The sequence below is a fragment of the Bos indicus genome, chromosome 16, assembly GCF_029378745.1.
Source record: "Bos indicus isolate NIAB-ARS_2022 breed Sahiwal x Tharparkar chromosome 16, NIAB-ARS_B.indTharparkar_mat_pri_1.0, whole genome shotgun sequence".
In the NCBI taxonomy this organism is placed as follows: domain Eukaryota; kingdom Metazoa; phylum Chordata; class Mammalia; order Artiodactyla; family Bovidae; genus Bos; species Bos indicus.
Genome location: NC_091775.1, coordinates 54,714,390 through 54,738,146, shown reverse-complemented (window position 1 = coordinate 54,738,146; position 23,757 = coordinate 54,714,390). Strand labels below are relative to the sequence as shown.

Sequence of the window (23,757 nt, the reverse complement as noted above, 5' to 3'; positions counted from 1 at the left end):
ACTTCACTTTCACTTTTCACTTTCTTTTTTTTTTTTTTTTAAACTGTTGAGTTACTGTTTGAGTATTTTCTCCTAGTCTGTGGTTTTTCTTTTAGTCATCTTAAAAGGCCTTTCATAGAGCAAAAGTTCTAAATTTTTATTAAGTTCAATTTATCAAAAATTTTCTTTTATGGATTGTGCTTTTGATGTCAAATTTAAGAACTCTTTACCTAATCTTAGATCCTGAAGGTTTTTTTCAAGTCCATGAGTCATGGACTTGAATTCATAATTAAATCTTTAGGGAAAAATTTGGGAGAAAACCTTCAGGATCACTTTTCACTTTCATGCATTGGATAAGGAAATGGCAACCCACTCCAGTATTCTTGCCTGGAGAATCCCAGGGACAGGGGAGCTTGCTAAGAGGCCGTCTATGGGGTCGCACAGAGTCGGACACGACTGAAGCGACTTAGCAGCAGCAGCAACGAAGGAACAAATAAACCCAGCTGCATCCTCCCCTTGGAGCTGGATCTTTGCGGGGTAGGCTAGACTGCTCCTTTAGAGAGGAGTGAAGAAAGGGGTCTATGTTTCCTCATTTGACAGGGACTTAGTGATGAAGCCATTTTCTTTTTCCCTCCAGGTCCTCGTAGTAACTTTGGATTGCTCAGAATCCTAAGCCTTTGGTGCAGGCAGACTGGTGGTGGCAAGCCCGGGCCTGGCCACCGGGGTCCTCGGGGTCCCTGTGAGGACGGCCGTGTGTCGGGACGTGTGCAGTCCCGGTGGTCGTGCCAGCGAGAACCGAAGTCGGGGCTCCCGGGCGAACACATCTCGGAGCCAGGGCGGCCCGGGTCGGGGCCCTCCGGGCGTCTGAGGCCGGAGTCGTGGTCCTCCTGTGGAGGCGCGTCGGGGGTCTGCGCAGTCGGGGGTCGCGGCCCTCGGCGACGGCGCGGGTCCCGGAGGTCGCGCGGCCGGCGCCGCCCGACGTCACTTCCGACCGGAGCCAAGATGGCGGTGGCGCGACCGCGGGCGCCGGGGCGGGCGGAGCGGTGGCGGCGGTTCGGGCGGCGGCTCTCCGCGCTCTGAGGCGCGGGGCGCGGCGGGTGCAGCCAGGTAAGAAGCAGCCAGGGCGGGTGGCTTCCGGGACGGCGGCGGGCTCCGCTCCGGGACTCCAGTCTCTGTCCGCGAGGAGCGAGGCGGCGGCGGCGGCGGCGGCGGGAGCGACACGCCGGGGACCCGGGCGCGCAGGGCCGGGCGGGCCGGCGGCGCGCCCCCTTCGAGGTCTCAGCGTCCCGCGCTCGCGGGGCCCCCTGCAATGAGGCGCGGCCCGCGGGCGGCCGGAGTCCGTTCCTCCCGCGCTGAGCACCCGGGCCCGGCCTTGGGCCCCGGCGCGGGGAAGTTGTGGGGTCCGCTTTGTCGCCGTTGGTTAGCCGCGCGCCCCGCGGGGAGTACGCGGGTGGGCTGCCGGGCGGCGGCGCCGGGCGGGCGGCTGCGACTCCAGCGGGATCCCAATCCCGGGTCCGCGAGGGTGCCCACCGGTCCCAGGGCCGTTCCAATTTCAAGTGGTCTTGCTCTTTTTTTGTGTTCCAACAGAACGTGTCTCTCACACTTGCATTCTGAATTTGTTCAGTGTTTCGCGTCTTTGTGTTTCCTAAATCCACAAAGTGTAGTTTAAGCTCGGAAACGTTCTCCCTCCATAATCCCATCACAGACCCACCGGTGTTTTGTGTTTAACAGCGCATTTATCTCTTACGCATTTTGTTACTGAAGATGCCCACGAACCTATATTTGATGGTAGCAAGAAAGACACAAAGTCGACCAAGCAGGTCAGCGGCTTTCCCCTCACCTCCGTGGTGGCTCCCGACCCACGCGTAAACCCCTGTCCACCGTGTGTCCAGACACGAGCTTCGGAAACAATTCCACGTTGACCCGGGGAGTCCACAGTACCTCCACTACGCAGCTGTAATTTCCCCAGAGAGAGGACACGCATGCTGGCCCCTCATCTTCCATTGAGCGTTGTTGTTGGGGTTTTGGTTTTATTTCAGAACGCGTTTTGGTGAATCCCAGTTAAGTCTTTTAAATCCCTCTGATCAGACACTAAAATGGCCCTACCCAGAAGGCGATTAAAATATTAAAGTTTTTGTTTACTACAGGTTTATTGTTAAAAGCAGTCACAGTCTTTTAATAACAAACAGACCTTTTCAGTGGTTCTCTTAAGATGCCAGACTTCGTCTCGATTTGATCAGTTGCATGCAAGTATGTTGGGGAAATGTAGGCCTTTAAACCTTTTTTTTAAAACATGTTATGAAATGTGCTGTATAGATATTAAGGAGGAGGAACTGAGAGACATATTGTATGTTACTTTTTAGTAGGGTCTTGTTTTTGAGGTGGCATGCAGCTGCCCCTTCGTTCTCCTGTAGGCTTCCTTACAAACACTCGTTTGCCCACATTGTTTACACGTAGAATCTCAGTATAGCCTTGAGAGGATCTTTAAAGAAAGTCCAGCTCTCATTTCAAGCATTGGAAACTGAGATTGAAATTCATAGTGGGACTGATGTTTGTGCACAGCTTCTAGTATTCCAGGGCTCTTTTTACACATCTTTTTTGGTTTGGTTTAAATAAGTTAATATATTTGAAGTGCTTAGAAAATCACCAAGTGCATAATCAAAGCGCTCAGTAGAGGTTCGTTTTTGTTGATTCTGAAGATGTTTTTTTTTTTCATTGAAAAGTCGGCAGGTTCACATGTGTTTTTTCTCATTTTGTGGACAGTTCCTGAAACAACTGGGCGTAAATCTGTAATAACGTGTTAGTTTTGTAAGTACAAAATGGAACAAAAGATTCTCATTCTAGGAGAGTTTGAAAATGGAGAAAAACACAAAGAAGGAATAGAAATAGAAATTCCCTTCCCACTCAGATAACCACTGTGAACATTTTGGCAGACCTCCTCCTTTCTGTCTCTTGGTGTGCATGTGTATGTTTTCTTTCCTTGTTTATATTTATTCACTTCTGTATGTTTGCGCTTTGTACAGGATAGATATAATATGCTATATATTGTTTGTAATCTCTCTCCCTTTATGATATTGTGAGCGTATATCCTTGCCACTAAATCTTCAATGCGATTTTTAATGGCCACATTGTGTTGGGTGGGCCATACTTTATTTATCAATTCCGTATTGATCAGTAAGGTTTCAACAGCTTGAGATTTTCTTTTCGTTAAGATTTGTTTAAAAGTTTTTTCTATTATGGATTTTCAAGCCCTGTCATCTTTTAAGATACGTGAAAAATGTAAATTATGTTTTTTAGCCTCTAAAGACTCATTTTTCCTGCCAGTGCAGTTTGAAGAAATAGCCCTCCATTTCAGCTCCATTTTATTCTCCCTCATCTGGGTCTGTGCAGTTAGACATATATCTGCACAAATATTCTTTTGATGATTATTTTACCTTAGATGTTTGTTTATTCATGGGACTGTTTCTTTAAGCTGCCCATCTCTTTTCAAGTTCCAGATCTGATTTACAAACCTTTTAAGTCCTGTTAAATCATAGACTTTCCGGGATGGAAAGCACCTTAGGTTATTTACTATTTTCATGTCTTCTGACTTGCTTTTCATGCTATTTTTAATCCTTGCACAGAAGAAAAAAAAAGCCCATGGGCTGCCTTAGAAAACTCCGTAGTGGGGAGCAAAGAGGGAGTAGGTGGACAGTGGGGGAAATTGTCAAGCTTGTGTGGCAACATGTAGATCCAGGGAGTTTCCAGGTGATGGGGACGTTACCCGACAGTGGTGACTGCAGATCCTGCTGACATCTGTCCAGGGCTGTGCAGTTTGCCTAGAGCTCATCAGCTTTGCCTTCGCTCCTCCGAGCGTTTGCTTAGAGGTCTGGGATACTGTTCTGGCTCTCTCCCTTTGAAATTGGATGCTTATACTTATAGCCAATAATATCATCTTCATAGGGTGACTGTAAGTAGTACTTAGATCCCATTGAAACAAGGTTTCTTATCCTCAACATGGTTGTGGGGCTGGATCATTCTTTGTTGTGGGAGCTGTCCTGTACCCTGTAGGATATTTGGCAGCATCCCTGACCTTTGCCCACCAGATGCCAGTGGCACCCGCCGCCCCCTCCCCCCACAACTTGTGACAATCCATAAACCCTCCAGACATTGCAAGATGTCCCTTTAGGGCAAAATCACCCTTTAGGGTGAATACCCCAGTTTTTAGCCACTGCTTTAAAGGAAGGCCCATCTCACTGGATGGTTGAATCATAGAAGCGGTTTATGGAATCTGTTTAGTCAAAGAACTATTAAGAATATATGCCGCTGGTTTATGTGAAGTTCCACTTGAAGCCAGGGAATAGGCTTGTTACAGGTAGAAGTTCTTTTCCTGAGTTTGGTTTTATGACTTTGTCCATTTGATTTTTTTTTTTTTTAATCTTCTTGCCGTGCTGCATGGCACATAGGCTCTTTGTTCCTCCATAAGGGATTGAACCTGTGCCTCCTACATTGGCAATGCAGTCTTAACCATTGTACTACTAGGGCACTCCCGATTTTATGACTTTGTTGAATGGTCACTTTCAGCAGTTTTGCTTTGGTGCCCCTTTCATGGCAAGAGATAAAGGAACTTGAGGTAACATGGAAACTTTGGAGAAGTTTTCCTGATATAGGATCAGCATTCCCAGTATGTAGATTAAATGATTATGAACTTTAAATTTTCATAGACTTGAAACATGGTGAATAATTTAAGCTTGTGGTCTATTATACTGCATAGCACAAAAACAGCGGTCTTCTAGAAAATGGAACTTAGTGGAGCAGCCCCTTGAATACTGCAGGAAGAAGCCTAATTTTTTCTAAAATTCCCTTTTTAAAAAAAAAAAAAAGAAAAAAAAAAAAAAAAACCAATTCAGGGTTATGAACTGAAAGTGAAAAATTTGTCCTGAAGAAATAAAATTTACTTTTGCAGTGTTTAGCTAACTTTGTTACTTTATAACTTAAAGATAGGTTATTGATATTTGTGACAAACCTGCACCTTCCCCTGGGGAAAAATGTAAGTTGTCAAGTCTTCATTTGAATTCTTTAAAAGAATAGATAGTATAGATTGAATTTTTATCGTGGCATAAGTAGTCTTTAATAAGTTGTAATAGTAATAATAATAATGTTAGAACTCACTGATAAAAAAAAAAAAGAGAGGTGCTCTTAAACCACATTTGGTAATGGAGTTGTTTTCTGAATGACAGAATATCTGAATGTACAGAATCACATTCATTCACTGGAATGAATGCTTATGTCATTTAACTGTTCTTTCTTAAAGAGAATGCCTTTCTTTCCCTACCTCCACTTCCCTGAAGCATGAATTAGATTTATTGTATGTAATAAAAATGTGGTTCTTTTGGAGTGAAATATGCTTATAATATTTTTCTCAGTACAGTATAATATTTTTTCTTAGATTCTTGGTTCATGTCATCTACTCTGTTTTCATTTATTAGTCCTTTGGAACATGCAACTGAATACTTATATATTTGCCAGCCATTTCGGTGAAAAGAATATTTTGTACCTCTTGCAATAAATCATATGATAGGCTTTGCTTTGAAAGAGCTAAATTATTTCTTGGCGTAGCTTGCCTGAAATATGGAAAGCAAAATGCAACTGTTAGTTTGATTACAATGGGCAGCCTGTCTGGAAATTGGTAACACCTACAGATTTTATATATGCTTGTATGTAGTTCCACTAAGACTACGTTAAATTCTGGTGGGAAAATTTTCTGGCATTTTCAAGTAATTTAAATGATGCCATCAATATTTGAAAAGAGTTGTGAGATTCATCAGCCCTTATTATATACAAGTATGAATGCTGCCCATTTCATAAGGCCTTTTAAGACCACGTAAATTAAACATACATTGGAGGATCAGTATGAAAACTAGATCCTAAATATTTCCCATTCCATGAGATTTATTTTCGGGACTTTGTCATCATCCTGAAAGGCCTAATATTAAAGTATACCTAAAAGAAGGAATTTTAAAAAGGAAGGAGTCTTAGGACAGATGTGTGAAGCTCTGTTAACCTCTTGTTAGAGGTTGTTGAGCAGCTCAGTTCCCTCGTTTTGGGAGATGAATATTGTGTCAGTGCAATTCTCTGATAATAGAGTGCTGCCTTGATATACAGAATGAACTATATCCCAGGTGTGTTCAGGGACGGCATTATTTCTGGCAGTGGGAGGGGTAGGACAGTTATCCTCTCTCCTCTTTGTATTTGAAAGTGACTACAGTGATTACCTCTATCTTTTATTCAGATATTTTAAGATGAACAGATGAATATGTGAGCAAGCAATTTGAGATTCTTTAGGTTTTTCAAAAACAATACTAGCATTTTGCTTAAATTTTTTATTTAAAGGTTTTTTTTTTTTTTTTTTTTTTGAGGGATGTTGTTGTTCTTTAGTCTGTAAGTCACTTCCGACTCTTTTGCAACCTGTGTACTGTAGCCCGCCAGGCCCCTCTGTCCATGGCATTTCCTAGGCAAGAACCCTGGAGTGGGTTGCCATTTCCTTGTCCAGGGAGTATTCCCTACCCAGGGATCCAGCCCACATCTCCTGCATTGGCAGGCGGATTCTTTACCACTGAACCACCAGGGAAGTCCATTGAAGGCTAATGTGGCACAAGGGTTTCTTGGAAGAGAAATTCTTCCAGGTTATTTCTGAGTCCTAAAGTTTTTTTGCTTATCCCATCCTCCCTCTACTGAACATGGTGAAAGGGGAAACATTTTTCCTACTTTATTCCATGCCTTTCACAAAGCCCAGTCCTTTGTTTTCTACACTCTTGCTGGGTATTTTTTCCCTTGGGATTTCCTCTGTCTCTGGGTCTTCCCCTGGTGGCTCAGAAGGTGAAGAATCTGCCTGCAATGCAGGAGACCCAGGTTCAATCCCTGGGTCAGGAAGATCCCCTGGAGAAGGGAATGGCTACCCACTCCAGTATTCCTGCCTGGAGAATTCTATGGACAGAGGAGCCTGGAGGGCAACACGACTTAGCGACTAACATGCTTTCCTCTGTCCCTAGGCACCCCCTTGTGGCTGAAGACTTCTAAATCTCAGTCCCCCTCCTTGAAGACAGTCTGTGCTGGGACTTTTTTTCCCGTTTGATGGTGGTTTTCCGTGGATGTCTGGCCCCTCTTCTCAGGGTCTGTAAAATGGAACTCGCCACCTTCCACTTAAATGCTACCTGTACTCCTGGCTTATCTGTCTTTAAAATACACTCATTCTTCTTGCAGTCACATTCCAGATTTTGTTGAACTCATCTTCACCATCTCTTTTTACCTCCTCTTAGGTTAGAAAACACATTCTGTTCATTCTTCCTCTGCAGTGTTAGTCACATTTTTCGTTTCTTTTCTGCTATCATCAGGGTTTCAAAGGTTTATTGCTTATCATCCAGATTCTTAGCCGGCTTGCCTGGCTCCAGTCTTTCTGGCTGCCCTTTCCTCTCCTGCCTCCTCACTCTTAACCTGTCAGTTTAACCTTCCTACACTGTTAGGCCTCACTTGGTTTGTGGCAGTTCTCAAACTTTCTGGGCTGTGTTACCCACCCCAGGGCAAAGCTGCCCTCCTGATGTGCAGCCCTGGAAGCAGGCTGTTTCCCTGGGCTCCTCCTGCCCGCATGCGTTCACTGGCTCTGTTTCTAAGAAAATCCTTGTTTCCATCTTTCTCTAAAGGCCCTCAGGACTTGTGTCAGGAGGGGACTGGGTGGATACTGACTTCTCCTTCACTATCTTTGAGGAACATTTCCTACAGGTCAAGTTTACTTTTAACCTGGAATTCAGACACCACCCTTTATTCTGGGAAAGATTGAAGGCAGGAGAAGGGGATGACAGAGGAATAGATGGTTGGATGGCATTACTGACTCAGTGGACATGATTTGAGCAAACTCCGGGAGATGGTGAAGAAGAGGGAAGCCTGGCGTGCTGGTGTCCATGGGGTCACAAAGAGTCAGACACAGCTGAGCGACTGAACAACAGCAGATGCCCCCAAGAACTGTCCCATCTGCAGTGGGACAAAACTGGAGCTCGGCACAGACCCTGACTAGAGGGGCACTGTCTGGCTTACTCCAGCCGCTGGCACCAAGAGGTGGTCCTTCATCCTCTGTGTCATATATTGAGTCCCCAGGTAAGGGGAGGCATTACTCTTTACCTTAAAACCAGAACCACTAATTATTTATTTTGAGAAAATGTGTTGTTCAGTTACTGAGTTGTGGAGAAGTTGAGGAAACATACTTTCCTTTAACAATAAAAATTCATATATGTATAAGAACTCTTTTTTATTAATTTATTTTAATTAGAGGCTAATTAGTTTACAGTAATGTATTGGTTTTGCCATACATCGACATGAATCCGCCACGGGTGTACACGTGTTCCTCATCCTGAACCCCCCTCCCACCTCCCTCTCCATACCGTCCCTCCAGGTCATCCCAGTGCACCAGCCCTGAGCATCCTGTCTCATGCATCTAACCTGGACTGGCGATTCGTTTCACATATGATAATATACGTGTTTCAATGCCATTCTCCCAAATCATCCCACCCTCGCCCCTCTCCCACAGAGTCCAAAAGACTGTTCTATACATCTGTGTCTCTCTACTTAAACTGTAGAGCAGTACACAAACATCACTCTGCAAACAGTTTTTGTTGTTGTTATTTAGTCGCTAAGTCGTGTCCAACTCTTTTGCGACCCCATGAACTGTAGCCTGCTAGGCTCCTCTGTCCATGGGATTTCTCAGGCAAAAATACCGGAGTGGATTGCCATTTCCTTCTTCAGGGGATCTTCCCAACCCAGGGATCAAACCCAGGTCTCCTGCATTGGCAGGAGGATTCTTTACCACTGAGCCACCGGGGAAGCCCCTGCAAACAGTAGGTGTTGCTGTTACTTTAAAATGCTGTTAAGACTAGAAATAGTTACATATTTAGAGGATAGACTCCAAACTTCAGGTTTCATTTAAAGTAGGAGAGTTGCTCCCTACCAAAATAATAATAAACTCTTGGGAGAAAATCTCAAGAAATACACTGATTGTTGACCCTGCCATCTTAGCAAAATATAGTTGTTACTCTTATCTGGTGTAACTTGTAATTTTGCTATAGGTTGTTCACTCACGAGTTTCAGAAATCTCCTTGTCATTTATGTGTAGTTTGTGGAGGGTGAGTTTTCCTATATACTTGATTGTATGGGAGAAACCAGAAAGCCTCTGAGCAGCCACTTGTAAGATGACTATATTGACGCTCAGGTTTGAAAAGATGCGTACTTGAGTGGCAAGACCAGTTCCTCACAGTACTGAAGCTTTCGTCCCCTTTACAGAAAATTCACAAGTATTTTGCAGGGTTCCTGAAAGTCCCTTAATTTTTAGTGTTTAATCACATCAGTTACATCTGCATTGGGAACTCCAGTGGAAGAATAGTAACTCAGGGGGGTTAATTGAAAGTTCATTTTATTTGGGGAATTGTGAAGTGAGCTGTCATGGGGCACCTCCTTGTAGAAAGTCTGTGTTTGAGTTGGAAGCTTGGCATTTGAGTGTGAGGAAAGAATCAGCTTAATTTTCTTTGTTCTTAATGCAACCAACATGGGAAAATGTTACAAAAGCATCATTTTATAGGAAATTCTTTGAGTTTAATGCTGTTTTGCAGAATATATGGAGAATACATAGTCAATAGTTGGTTAGTTATAATTTTCAGCAGAGAGATGGGAATTATAATAATGATCTTGAATCTGTGCATAGTTCTCATCAGACAGCAGGGACTGGCTAGAAAGCACTTGTAGAATTTTTGTAGAAACCCAAAACAAAACCTAAAAGTTTTGATGTAGTAAATTACATGTTCAGCATAATATAATGACATAGGTGTATACATTTAATCAAAATCATAAGAAAGTGAAAGTTGCTCAGTCATGTCCGACTCTTTGTGACCGCATGAACTGTACAATCCATGAAATTCTCCAGGCCAGAATACTGGAGTGGGTAGCCTTTCCCTTCTCCAGGGGATCTTCCCAACCCAGGGATCGAACCCAGGTCTCCCACATTGCAGGTGGATTCTTTACCAGCTGAGCCACAAGAGAAGCCCTTTCACTTTCACTTTAGAGTAAGAGAGTGCATGTGATAGCCATCCCTAACATTACCAGGTAAATGATAAATAATCAGCACTTGCTATATATTTATTGCTAGCTCTTTATTAGTGAATGCTTAGAGAGGTGTTTCTTGAAAATTTTCCCTTATATTAAAAAAATTTTTTTTTTCAAGTTAAGGAGAGAGATTCTAGGGGAAGAAAAGGCCCCTGCTGCTGCTGCTGCTGCTGCTAAGTCACTTCAGTCATGTCCGACTCTGTGTGACCCCATAGACAGCAGCCTACCAGGCTCCCCCATCCCTGGGATTCTCCAGGCAAGAACACTGGAGTGGGTTGCCATTTCCTTCTCCAGTGCATGAAAGTGAAAGTGAAGTCGCTCAGTCGTATCTGACTCGTAGCGACCCCATGGACTGCAGCCCACCAGGCTCCTCCGTCCATGGGATTCTCCAGGCAGGAGTACTGGAGGGGAGTGCCATTGCCTTCTCGTACCATGATCTAAATTTGCATTCATATTACTCTCCTAGTTTATCTGCTGGTCTCTTATTAAATATTCTACTATGGTATTGTTTAACTTAGAGATATTTCAGACAAAAGTAATCAACCTCATCCCATCAGAGCTCTGTGGCTCTAAAGCCATTCGAAACAGCAGACCTTCTCGTCTTCCTCTCAGTTCTGGGGGAACTGTGTTGTCAATATGAAGTTCTCCTGTGTTGTGTTAGTTGCTCAGTCGTGTCTGACTCTTTGCTCTCTGTGGACTGTAGCCCCCCAGGCTCCAGTGTTCCTGTACTTTCCCAGGCAAGAATACTGGAGTGGGTTGCCTTTTCCTTCTCCAGGGGATCTTCCCAACCCAGGAATTGAACCCAGGTCTCCTGCATTGTGGAGAAGGCAATGGCAACCCACTCCAGTGTTCTTACCTGGAGAATCCCAGGGACGGCGGAGCCTGGTGGGCTGCCGTCTATGGGGTCGCACAGAGTCAGACACGACTGAAGCGATTTAGCAGCAGCTCCTGCATTGTCGGCAGATTCTTCACCATCTAAGCTACCAGGGAGCCCGTCAAGTTCTACCTGGAGTAAATTCTTTAAACTCTGCCTCCTTATTTAGGTTGGTTGTCAGGACATTCTGCTCTATGAATTTGGGGACTCAGGCCCTGGGATATTTGTCTGTGGTTTTCAGGGTATCACTGAGGAAACCAGTTTATTGAAATGGGATAAATTACTGATTTATTTGTGAGCATTAAGTTCTTTATATCTCTTAATACACACTTGAGTTTGGGAAATTCCTCTCTTGATGTGCTGTTATACTGTTGCTTTTGCCTTGGCTAGAAATCATTCTAGAGGGTGAGAGGCATGAGCAGTTTTAAGCTGTAAGAGTTCATATTGTCCGATTTACCAAAGGGTTATTACCTGATAGCTCAGTTGGTAAAGAATCCGCCTGCAATGCAGGAGACTCTGGTTCGATTCCTGGGTCTGGAAGATTCTCTGGAGAAGGGAAAGGCTACCCATTTCAGTGTTCTTGGGCTTCCCTGGTGGCTCAGCTGGTGAAGAATCTGCCTGCAATGCGGGAAACCTGGGTTCGATTGCTGGGTTGGGAAGATCCCTTGGAGAAGGGAAAGACTACCGACTCTAGTATTCTGGCCTGGAGAATTCCATGGACCGCAAAGAGTTGGACACGACTGAGTGACTTTCACTTCACTCACCGAAGGGTTGCCAAATCTTTGTTGTATTCTCAAATCTGTTTTTTTCTCTTCACACACACACACACACACCCCTAGTGAAAGTGATAAACATACCAGTTTTGATTTTTCACTTTAGCTTATTTAATTTGGTGACATTGTCTTTTTAAAGGAACGTTGGTATATTTTTCAGTGTGAAACTAAATGTTCTGGATGAGTATTCCAGTGATATGTTATGTATAATTTTAGAAAAGGAAAATGAATGACTTCATTTAACAAATTCCTAGGCAGATTCAGTATTTATGAATTATGTGATTGTTCCTAATCCCCAAGAATGGATGCTAGATGTTTTTATGTTGATAGCTAGAGTTTATAAATTGTAACTTGGTGATTCCATTCTTCTGGTAGGAATTGTGAATGGTAGTTTTTGATAGTACATTAGCTGTGTTTGTTAATGAAAACTGCCTTTGAGAAGTTGGCATGCTTTGGATATTTTAATTATTTTTCTAAAAGTTTCTTGGGACTGCAAGAATCTTTTGGTCAGAGAAAGTTAAGATTTACAGTGTAAATCTGTAAATCTACTTTGCTAAAAGGTTGATCATCTCAGTGTTTGCCACAATGATATTCATTTACCATGAGAGATCTACTTTATGTAGTGATTAGTTTTAGAATTATTTTTCTTTTCTTATGTAGGTCATAAACATTCCAAGACTTCTTTTACACAATGATATTTTTAAAACTTTTTTTTCTTTTAGTCCATGTTTCCATATTTTTGATTTTTAAAATTTTGCTGCGGTCATGCCAGTTCTCTTATTTCTGTTTTACTATTTGTCCATAAATTGTGTGTTGCTTTCTGAGTCTTGAAAGTTCGTTTCTTCTGAGTCTTGATGTTGTTGTTCAGTCACTAGGTTGTGTCTGACCCTTGGACTGCAGCATGCCAGGCTTCCCTGTCCTTCACTATCTCCTGGAGTTGGCTCATATTCATGTCCATTGAATCAATGATGCCTTCCTATCATCTCATCCTTTCTCGCCCCCTTCTCTTCCTGCCTCAATCTTTCCCAGCATCACAATCTTTATGAATCAGCTCTTCCCATCAGGTGGCCAAAATACTGGAGATTCAGCTTCAATATCAGTCCTTCCAATGAACACCTAGGACTGATCTCCTTTAGGATGGACTGGTTGGATCTCCTTGCAGTCCAAGGAACTCTCGAGAGTCTTCTCCAACACCACAGCTCAAAAGCATAAATTCTTCGGCATCAGCTTTATTTATGGTCCAATTCTCGTATCCATACATGACTACTGGAAGAACCATAGCTTTGACTAGACAAAGTCAGCAAAGTAACATCTCTGCTTTTTAATATGCTGTCTAGGTTGGTCATAACTGGTTAGTTGCTGTCATGTGAAATGAGCGCAATTGTATGGTAGTTTGAACGTTTTTTGGCATTTTCTTTCTTTGCGAGGCATTTTCTTTCTTTGTGATTGGAATAAAGACTGACCTTTTCCAATCTTTATGTTACAATGTGGAATTTGTAATCTAAGAAAATAATTTTAAAATAACATTAGTTAATAATTTATTTTCCAAATAGCTCCCCAAACCTAAATTGAATCAAAAGAAAAGACCCTTATGCTGGGAAAGATTGAAGACAGGAGGAGAAGGGGATGGCAGAGAATGAGATGGTTGGATGGCGTCGCTGACTTGATGGACATGAGTTTGGGCAAGCTTCAGGAGTTGGTGATGCCAGGTGTGCTGCAGTCCCTGGGGTTGAAAGAGTTGGACAGGACTGAGTGACTGAACTGAACTGAATATCAGTAGCTTACAGGTGCGTTTCCCAGGTGGTGCTAGTGGTAAAGAACCCGCCTGCAATGTAGGAGACATAAGAGACACTGTTTCGATCCCTGGGTGGGGAACGTCCCCTGGAGGAGGGCATGACAACCCACTTCAGTATTCTTGCCTGGAGAATCCCATTGGCAGAGGAGCCTGGCAGGCTACAAAGTGGGGTCGCAGAGTCGGACACAACTGAAGTGACTTAGCGTGCACATAGTGAATGTGCAAATCAAATATTTATATTCCTAATTCTTTGCCCTTCCTCTCAGACTTAGACTAGGCTTAAAGAATCTGCTATTGCTTTTTCTTTAAAGGCTTTTCATATTGTTTTGTAGGCTTCACAAGTCTACAAAGGACAGATACGACAGTTTGATGTGTTATATGTAGTGCATTAATGTTAGTCTGTGTCTTTCTTTTGTTTGATCTGCATTATCTCAGATGATGTGATAGAAGTATGGCTGGGCCTGCAGGGATGGTCTGACCCTGGAACTGCCTGTTTGTATGGGGTTTCCTGCATATTTCTAGATTTTCTGGTCTCTGGCTACCGTGTCAGATGACAGCAGCTTAATAGTTGTTCAGATTGTCTTGATCTCCTAAGGGACCAGTATTTGAATAAAGACCCTCCTAATTATTTTATTGTTGCTGTATTCATACTGATTATATATAGTTAAATCATCTTTATGATATTACTAAATTAAATATTTGTACAGATGATTTATCCTAGAATTTGGAAGCAGTATCTTTAAAAGTTAAGTACATGTATATTATTAAAACCTTTGATCAGTAAAATCAAGATCGAACTTTTAGTTTTCTAAGAGTATGTGGTGTTAGTGAAGTATATTTGGTGATAGAAATTCACATGCTCTAAATTTGTGAATCTGTCTAATGTAGTTTATCTGAAAAACATCAGCAGGTGGAATGGAAGGAAATGCAGACATTTTAAAGAAGTTTTGGTCAGGCATAGAAATCCAAACAAGAAACTAAGAATCTATGGTCCCAAAAGTCCAGGATTTTAAGTTTTTCATTATTTACTACTGGAAATTTGGAGGCACTTAATTATTGAGCATTTTATTTAAAGTTTGATAGAATTCCTCAGTTTCATTGGTAGGTGTGGAAAGATTCCTCTCGGCCGCTCTACTGGTATGATGATACTTCCAGTTACCATGTTTGATAAAACACAGAACCTGAGATAACTGTGTTAGAAAGGTAGGTATATAAATCAGTGCTGTTAAAGTCAACACTGAATGTAAAAGTTATGTAGAACTGCCATGCACTTCCACAGGGGTTTTGCAATCCTGGAGGAATTTAGGGAAGGTATTCCAATAACAGAGTTTAGAATCTATAGTTGCTTTAAAATGTATTATCATGGTGCAGCTAGTACATGATTACTACAGTTCAGAGGTTCTCCACCAGAAGGGGATGTGGGGATGTGTGGCTCAGAGGGAGCTGCTGGCATTGATTTCGCAGTGCAGAGCTAAGTGGCCTTAATGAAAGGGACAGTCTTGCACTGGAGTGAGTACTCAGCTCCAAATGCAGTGGTCCTGTGTTGAGAGACACTGCCAAAATCTTAGTTCTTTTCTTGTAACATCTCTTGTTTTTAGTATAGTTGAATATCCTAATTTAAAATATCATTTGAGAAGTCAGTGTTAGATTGCGATGTTTTTCATTATTGTAAAATATTTTAGATATATAATCTGATAATATTGTTAGTCAAGAGAGAGAAAGAAAAAAAAAAAGAGGGTCTTGTTTTTAGCAGTTAGGATTAGAAGTGATAGAGAGGAGGGTCCAAGCATACGGCATCAAGAATAAATAGTGAACCCTTAAAGATGTTAAGGTCTCTCTAGTTTTTGGAAAGAAATGATATTGTTGCTGCTATTTAGTCGCTAAGTTGTGTCTGACTCTTTTCGACCCCATGAACTGTAGCCCACCAGGCCCCTCTGTTCATGGGATTTCCCAGGTAAGAATACTGGAGTGGGTTGCCATTTCCTTCTCCAGGGAATCTTCCTGACTCAGGGGTTGAACCTGCATCTCTTGCGTTGGCAGGCTGGTTCTTTACCATTGAGCCACCAGGGAAGCCTGAAGAAAGGATGCTGCTGCTGCTGCTAAGTCGCTTCAGTCGTGTCCGACTCTGTGCGACCCCAGAGATGGCAGCCCACCAGGCTCCTCTGTCCCTGGGATTCTCCAGGCAAGAACACTGGAGTGGGTTGCCATTTCCTTCTTCAGTGCATGAAAGTGAAAAGTGAAAGTGAAGCTGCTCAGTCATGTCCTACTCTTAGCGACCCCATGGACTGCAGCCCACCAGGCTCCTCCATCCATGGGATTTTCCAGGCAAGAGTACTGGAGTGGGTTGCCATTGCCTTCTCCGGAAGAAAGGATGAATGCCATCTAATTTGGACAGAGAAGGAATAGGCAGTATAGAAAATCAGATTATTATTAACTCATGTAACAATCTGAATTACAAGTTTTTCATTAAAAAGTTGAGATTCATTGAAATAAATGAAAGAGTAAGATGTTTTAAGTACTTTAATATTTTAGCTCTTCATTTTTAGATGTCACAGTATCTGAGTTGTTTGGTTTGTGCCTGTGAGCTGGCAACTATGAAAGGGGAGGAAAAGGGAGGGAAAATGTATTAAATAAAGAGGGAAAATAAGTGAAAAGCAGATGGAAAGAAGGAGATAGCTTCTCAGAAAATGGCTGCTGTATCCTTCCATGTCCTTAGGATGAAAACCCTGGTGTCATCTTTGACTTCCTCTTTTTTTTTCATACATGGCATCAAATCTGGCAGCAAATCCTGGGGACTCTATTTTAAAAATAGATCAGGATCTGCCGACTTGTCACATCTCTGCTGTGTGGGCCAAGGCCCCATCATCTCTTGCCTAAATGGGGACATTAGCCTCCTAAGAGGTCTGCTTGCTTCCACCCTACTCCCGTATAGTCTCCTTTTAAATCTAAGACACGCCAGGTCGCTTCTGCCACCGTAAGCCTCCCAGTGGCTTTCCATCTCTGGATGAAAAAGCTGTAGCCATTCTGGTGAACGGTGCTTACCTTGCAAAGCTTATGTTTCAATCTGTCTCTCCTGTTCCCCACCCCACTCTGTGCCATTATGTCTTGCACTTGGCCTCTCGTCTGCTGTGTACAGTCTTCCTCCTCATGATGCTTTTCCTCCCTCCCTTGTTGACTCTCAGCTCCTCACCTGCTTTCTCAGTGAGGCCTTCTCTGACCATGTGATGGATTCACTGGCCAATGTTGAGATAGAGATTATAATCCTTGTCTCCCTCTCCAGGTGCCTGTTTTCCTCTAAAGCACTTTGATTATCTGACATACTACACGTTTTGCTTGCTTATTTGTTAGAGGGCAGGGATCTGTCTGCTCACTACTCAAAAGTAGAGCCTGGCATGTAGTAGGTACAAGGTGAGGCAGGACTAAAAAAGCTGGTGAAATATGGTTCAGAAGCCATAGCAGAAACCAAAGTTACTGAGTAATTTTAGCTTCCTTGAATCTCTGTCATTAGTTGAGAAACTAACCTTGTGAAAATTAACTGAGCTGGTTTATGTGATGGTAGCCCAGAGCCTGCTTGTCTTAGAAGAAGCTTCCTAATGATAATCAATGATTCTTATGAGAAGGAAAAGACGGAGCAAAGGAGATGGTAAAACATCTTTCCAAAGATCTTTCTCATTAAAACATTTGCATTTTACTACAGGGGTTTTTTCCTTCCCCCCCAAAGCTAGTTCTTCATGGCCAGTGTTAGTAAATCCATTTATAAAAGTGTAGTGAGAGGGTAGATGAAATCCCTGCCATTTCTTTCACTCCTGGGTGCCTCAGGTGTCACCAGGGCCCTCCTGGTGGAACTGAATAGCCATAATAGAAAAGGCTTAATTTCAGTGAAGAATATGTATGCTAAGGAAGGACATGTTAAATGTATGTGAGAAAGATGCTGAATATTATAAAGTTAAAGGAATGAACTTCATGGGTTAATTACCAGTTTTCTGAAATCATATTCACTGCATATTTACTTCTGCAGAGTGTATATTGATTTGGCTAGCACAGAGCTTTCTAACAAATTGCAAGTTGTCAAATACATTACCTGTGCCAGTTATGAATAAAAACTAGTTCAGGTGACTAGGCCTTAACTTAAATATAGTGCCTTTGATTGTTAAAGGTGTTCAGGTGAGTGTGGCTAAAGACCTCAAGGAGAAAAACCTGAAATAATCCTTATTAATGAAACCGGGAGAAATATCAAAGCACTGTTCTTGATGATAGGGGGCAGGCAGTATATTTTAGGATGAAGAATGTCCCTAAGTTATAATTTCCTGGGGTATTAGCAGTTAGAACATGAAGTACAACGTAAGTCTTGTGACGTCTAGGAAAGAAACATGAATGTAGGTAAATCCGTGAAGAAATAGAATTCTATTTAATGATGTGTATACATGCATGATGAAAACAAGAATATTACAGTGGCAGTGCTACTCTCATGATTTCCATGTATTATGAATGACTCCTAAGACAGAAGGTTGCAGAAAGGACCGTCTTCAGGGATTGTTCTTTAGAAACAAGTATGTCATTTGCGTTTGCAAGAAATAATTCTGTCTTTCCATTCCTATACTATGAATAAATTGAAGAAAAATTTTAAAGGAGTAATTGTAGTTCTTTCCAAACAGCTTTTATTAAAATATTTGCATTTTACTACAAGGTTTCCAGTCTTTTTCTCAAAGAGAAATCTCCATGGAAATGTTAGTAAACTCACCCTTTCTACTTGAGGAACTTGAAAAACAAAATAATGTATAGGGGTCTAATTGTGTTTGTATTCAACACAGTATTGATATAAGTCAAAGAAGAACCTTTACATCGCTTAATAAATTACTCAGCACTGCTTTGTGTTTCTACTAACAAAGCTAATTTATTTCTTCTTAGGTGTGCTTCAGTTCCAAAGCAAAAATCTGATGTCATTCTAATGAGTCTGCTTTCAATTGTAGAGTACAGTGAAGCCCCAGTAAAGGGTAGTAAGACATCTATTTTATTGTAGATAATAAATCTGCAAAGTAAGTTCTTAGCGTAGATTGAAGTTGATCTAGCATGGAGTTGCTTTATGAATAGTCCTTTGAGCAGACTCTACAGTTCTGTATGTGGTTTTAAATCACTGTAAATTTGTAGGCAGGTACATATCACAATTGTCTGTTTTTCTTTTTAGGGCTCATGTAATCAAAGAAGTTTCTTTGTTGTGTGTATCTTTTCAGAACACAACAGGAATTGAAAATGAATCAGGTGAGTTTAAAAATAAGAATTTATACAAATACATTATCTAGATGTTAGTCCAGTTCTTAATTTTTAAAAGATAGTAACACACACCTTCATTCCTCCTAGATTTTCCTTTCTGTTGCTTAACAACATTCGTTAGTTCGTCATTTTCATAGTGTGTGTGTTCGTGGAATGGAGTGTGCATTGTCTTGCGTGAGTTGGTGTTTCTGTGGCATCTTAGGGCTTCAGTTCAGGCTTCCTTTTTCTTTGCTTTCCCTGGTGTTATTTTGTTTTTGTTTCGAAGCTTATTAAGCTTCCATTTTTAGTGCTTTTTATTTTGTAATAACTCGTTGGTTGCAAGGAGAAAATTGAAAGTTATTTTTAGAGACCAAAGCTAAATGGGAAACTTTAAGCCTTCTGTCCTTTAAAAACCAATTTAGAATAAAAACAAGAGGATGGATATTGAAACATAAGATGTGTTTCTCCCTACAGGAGGGTGTGGGGTTACCTGGAGATTAAATAATTCTGTAGCCTTAAGGGAGTTCTGATAAGTAGAACCAGTTACGTAGATTTTATATATTCTAAAGTAGGATTCTTGTTTTCTAGTCTTAATATCTTTTCACTTGCAGTTACAGGAATGTATGGATATTAGAAGCGTTCTCTCTTGACATCTTTATAAAACTTTTTTTTTTTAATATGAAGGAAAGAACTTAAATATGTGAAGTCTGTAATTTTTGGTGCTTAGCTTAAAGCTCTCAGGCTTGAAAACATTTTGTACTCTTTATCAACTGAAACTTCAGACACCTTTTTTATCCTTTACAGGTGCCTCTTGCTGGAGATCACAAGTCCAATTTCATTAGGTGACCAGGTTTAATACATTCAGGTCCTCTGTTGGGATTGAGAGATGTGAAATTTTTGGAATGGATTCTTTTGATTTCTTTTCATTACTTTCTTTATCAAAAATTTGTTGATTTTAATGCAGAGGACCATACATCATAAAAAATGAATCTGGCGAACACATGGGCACATGGTTTCTATTATTCTTAAAGCTTGCAGATTTACTGACATGCTTTTGAAGGCAGATTATTTTTGAAATGGTGAGATGGGGGAGGGAAAAAGAGAACAGAATGGATTTTTTTCATAGTCACTGTTCATCAAAGTTCTGTGCATATACATGTCATAAAGTTCATTTATTTTCCTCTTTTAAGATTGAGTCTTAATGCTGACCTTGTCTCCTCATGGAACTTGCTTTTCCACTGTCTCAGAGCTGTTGTTAGAGGAGCCTTGGTTCTGGACTGGAATGATGGTCAAAGCTTCCAAAGCGGAATCAAAATATTGACGTCACTTAGGTGGCAGCACTCTTCAGCGCCATTTATTTCAGGTGGCTAACCGTACTAAGCTAGTAATATTTTATTTAAAGCATATTTAGACCTGTGTGACACCTCACACTTTTGCTTTAATATTGCAGTTATAGCAGAAGAACTTGCATTTAAGGAAAGTCCACATGCCTTTCAAAGAGTTGGAGCAATAACCAGTTCTTTTTGGCTTTTTGACAATTTCTTGTAGAGGACTCCCTTTGATGCCAAATATCAGTGGGAAAGGGTCCTCTTATGTTTCTAATGGCTAGTGCATTTCTGATTTGGGTGTAACTTTAGTGGTCTGGTAGTGATGAAACTTTTATTTGGATTATAAAAATGTCCACTTTTTATAGTAAAATTTTCAGCATCTTTAGTTATATTTTTATTCTTTGAAGAGTATTAGTCTCATGATACTGAGACCTGATTATTATATCATGACATACAATCTGTGAGTATTTTTCAACAACTGTCCCATCTCCATGATTTTTAAAAATTATGAATTGTTTCAGGACATTTGCTGTTTTTCCCTTTTGTGTTTATTTTTATTTTCAGCTACTGAAATTGAGCAGTAAGTGCCTGAAAAGCCTCAAAATAACTACACAAAAATTTAGATATTAAGCAAGTTTTAACTTGAACAGGGTTAATTTTTAATGAAAATCTTGATGATGACTTTAGGGTTAGATATTTCTCTCTAGGGCCTGGTCAACATTGCTTTGGTGAATCTTATGGTTGGTATCTAAGTTTCTAAGACAATATCATGGAGTCTGTTATTTATACATGCCTGACAGCTGAGTGTTAGGGACTGAAGGATCCTCGGAATCAGCATACCATATTGTTTACAAGTGAGTCCTTTAGAAAAAACCACAAAGTCCAAAGCCTCCTGGCATTTTAAGCACCGACTGTTGAAGCAGTGTTTTGAACTGCTGTCTTATCAATCAGTATTCCAAGGCGTTGCAGGTGTAGCAGGCCAGGCTGTATCTCCACCCTCAGCCCTGGGATCCACAAAGCTCTAGGCCCACATGCTCTTTGCTTATTTTCTCTTTCTGTCTGTTCTCAGCACTTAACTTTTTCTTACTGTCTCTTATCTTCCTAATTTAGAACCCAGCCTTTCCAGCCACTGTCTCCCCTCACTCTCCATTTTCTTTTCTTTCTACTTTCAAATCATAGATACCTTTGCTTGCTTCACTGTCATTCCACACCCATCCCTGTTAACTTTGAGATGTTCCACAATTCTTACCTTTTCCTAAATTTTTCTAGGAGAAACCAGAACTTTATAAATGGCTGTCCCAGAGTTTAGAATGCTTTACTTTCTAGAACATCCAGGGCCACCAAGTTCCATAATATAAATATGTTCATAGTGGCTTAAAGTAGATGTGCTAAAGTTTAATGCCACTTGCTATCTAGTGAGTACTTAATCAACATGCCAGGCACTGTAGTGTGTGTTACATATATATTATCTCAACTCAAGTCTTTGCAGCCACTGTATGAAGAGTGTGGTGGTTTGGTCACTAAGTTGTGTCCAACTCTTGTCTAACTCTCTAGGAAGAGTAGGTATTATAAGTATTTTATGGATGAGGACATTAAGGCCAGAAGCCCATGATCTCTCACATAGTAAGTGACAGAGCTCTGAGTCACACCAGGCTGGTCAGATTCCACAGCCCAGGTTCTTGATTCCCATGCTATACTGCTGTACTGGTCAGGATGAGCTGTGTGATGCTGTACTTACAGACAGGCAGCTCCAAAATCTCAGCATCTTACACAGCAACTGTTGATTTCTTGTTCTTGCTAACATCCAGTGTGGATCTCAGTTCAGTTTCAGTTCAGTCGCTCAGTCGTGTCCAACTCTTTGCGACCCCATGAATCGCAGCACGCCAGGCCTCCCTGTCCATCACCAACTCCCGGAGTTCACCCAGACTCACGTCCATCGAGTCAGGGATGCCATCCAGCCATCTCATCCTCTGTCGTCCCCTTCTCCTCCTGCCCCCAATCCCTCCCAGCATCAGAGTCTTTTCCAATGACTCAACTCTTCGCATGAGGTGGCCAAAGTACTGGAGTTTCAGCTTTAGCATCATTCCTTCCAAGTAAATCCCAAGGCTGATCTCCTTTAGAATGGACTGGTTGGATCTCCTTGCAGTCCAAGGGACTCTCAAGAGTCTTCTCCAACACCACAGTTCAAAAGCATCAATTCTTCGGCGCTCAGCCTTCTTCACGGTCCAACTCTCACATCCATACATGACCACAGGAAAAACCATAGCCTTGACTAGATGAACCTTTGTTGGCAAAGTAATGTCTCTGCTTTTGAATATGCTATCTAGGTTGGTCATAACTTTCCTTCCAAGGAGTAAGCGTCTTTTAATTTCATGGTTGCAGTCACCATCTGCAGTGATTTTGGAGCCCAAAAAAATAAAGTCTGACACTGTTTCCACATCTATTTCCCATGAAGTGATGGGACCAGATGCCGTGATCTTCGTTTTCTGAATGTTGAGCTGTAAGCCTGCTTAAGAACCAAGGATGACCGAGGCTTTGTGTCAGTACACATGTCTTTTACTTAATTGGCCAAAGTTACTCCTATGGCTACATCTAATTTAAAACTCAAGAGGGGAAAGCAGTGCAAACCCGTCACATGTTTAGGAGGAGAAGAGGACTATACTCTTTAGGTAGAGCCCCAGTGATTTCCCCTGCTTTATCGAGATATTATTGATGTATAACGTTGTGTGGGTTTAAGCCCTAATGGTTTAATACAGGTGTCTTGATGACTAACTTATTGAGTCACACAGTTTTTTTTAAGAACCATTATATAACTCATTGTTATGAATATATGAAACTTTCTGTCAGTATAATAGATTTATGATTTGCTATTGTTTTAGTTGCTGTCGTGTCCAACTCTTTGCGACCCCATGAACTGTAGCATGCCAGTCTTTTCTGTCCGTGGGATTTTTGAGGCAAGAATACTGGAGTGGGTTACCATTTCCTTCTCCAAGGGATCTTCCCGACCCAGGGACCTAACCTGCGGCTTCTGCCACGTCTCCTGCATTTCAGGTGGATTCTGTACTGTTGAGCCACCGGCAGCAACTTAATATATTGATCAGTCATCCACGGTATTGTCAGTAATGAGTAGCAAAGCAATTCAGCCTTCCAAACTTGTTCTAAAATTTTACATACTGAAATAAGCTTTTAGTCACTGATGCTGCAGATCCAACTCTTAGAATTGTGATAGGCTGTCAGAATAATGGAAAGATCCAGAGTGTATTACTTTAGCTATTCTGAATGTTCTCTCATCCCCTCTTTTGTCCTGCATAGACTGCATCCCATGTGTTGTGAATTCTGCCTGCAGGGAACTAGACAGGCAAGGGCTATGCTTTGTAACTTATCTTCTCTTAGAGGAAGACAGTTAAAAAGCAGGATGACAAACAAGATAATTTCAGATAGTGAAAAGTGCTGTGAAGACAGTGAAATAAGGTAGTGTTTATATAGAATATAAAGAATGGTGCGTGACAATGGGGGAAGGTTCTCTGGATTACATGGTCAGGGAAGGCTGTTCTGAAGAACTGATTAATAATAGAACAGAGACTCAAGTAATAACCAGGAACCAGATGTGTGTAGCTCTGGGGAAAGAAAGTT

The 23,757-nt window shown here is 41.6% G+C and overlaps 1 protein-coding gene across 6 annotated transcripts in view; it reads left to right on the top strand.

Annotated features, from left to right (window-relative positions):
- Nucleotides 1-983: 983 nt before the first annotated feature.
- Nucleotides 984-23,757, top strand: part of PRDM2 (PR/SET domain 2) — a 133,905-nt gene continuing 111,131 nt past the window's right edge. For 5 of the 6 annotated variants that reach the window (XM_070768470.1, XM_070768466.1, XM_070768468.1 and 2 more), the window contains exons 1-2: nt 984-1,086; nt 18,732-18,805. In XM_070768470.1, the coding sequence (XP_070624571.1) occupies nt 18,797-18,805 (9 nt within the window). In that variant the 5' untranslated portion in view covers nt 984-1,086; nt 18,732-18,796. The remainder of the gene's footprint in view (nt 1,087-18,731; nt 18,806-23,757) is intronic. The other variant, XM_070768471.1, reaches the window with a different exon arrangement.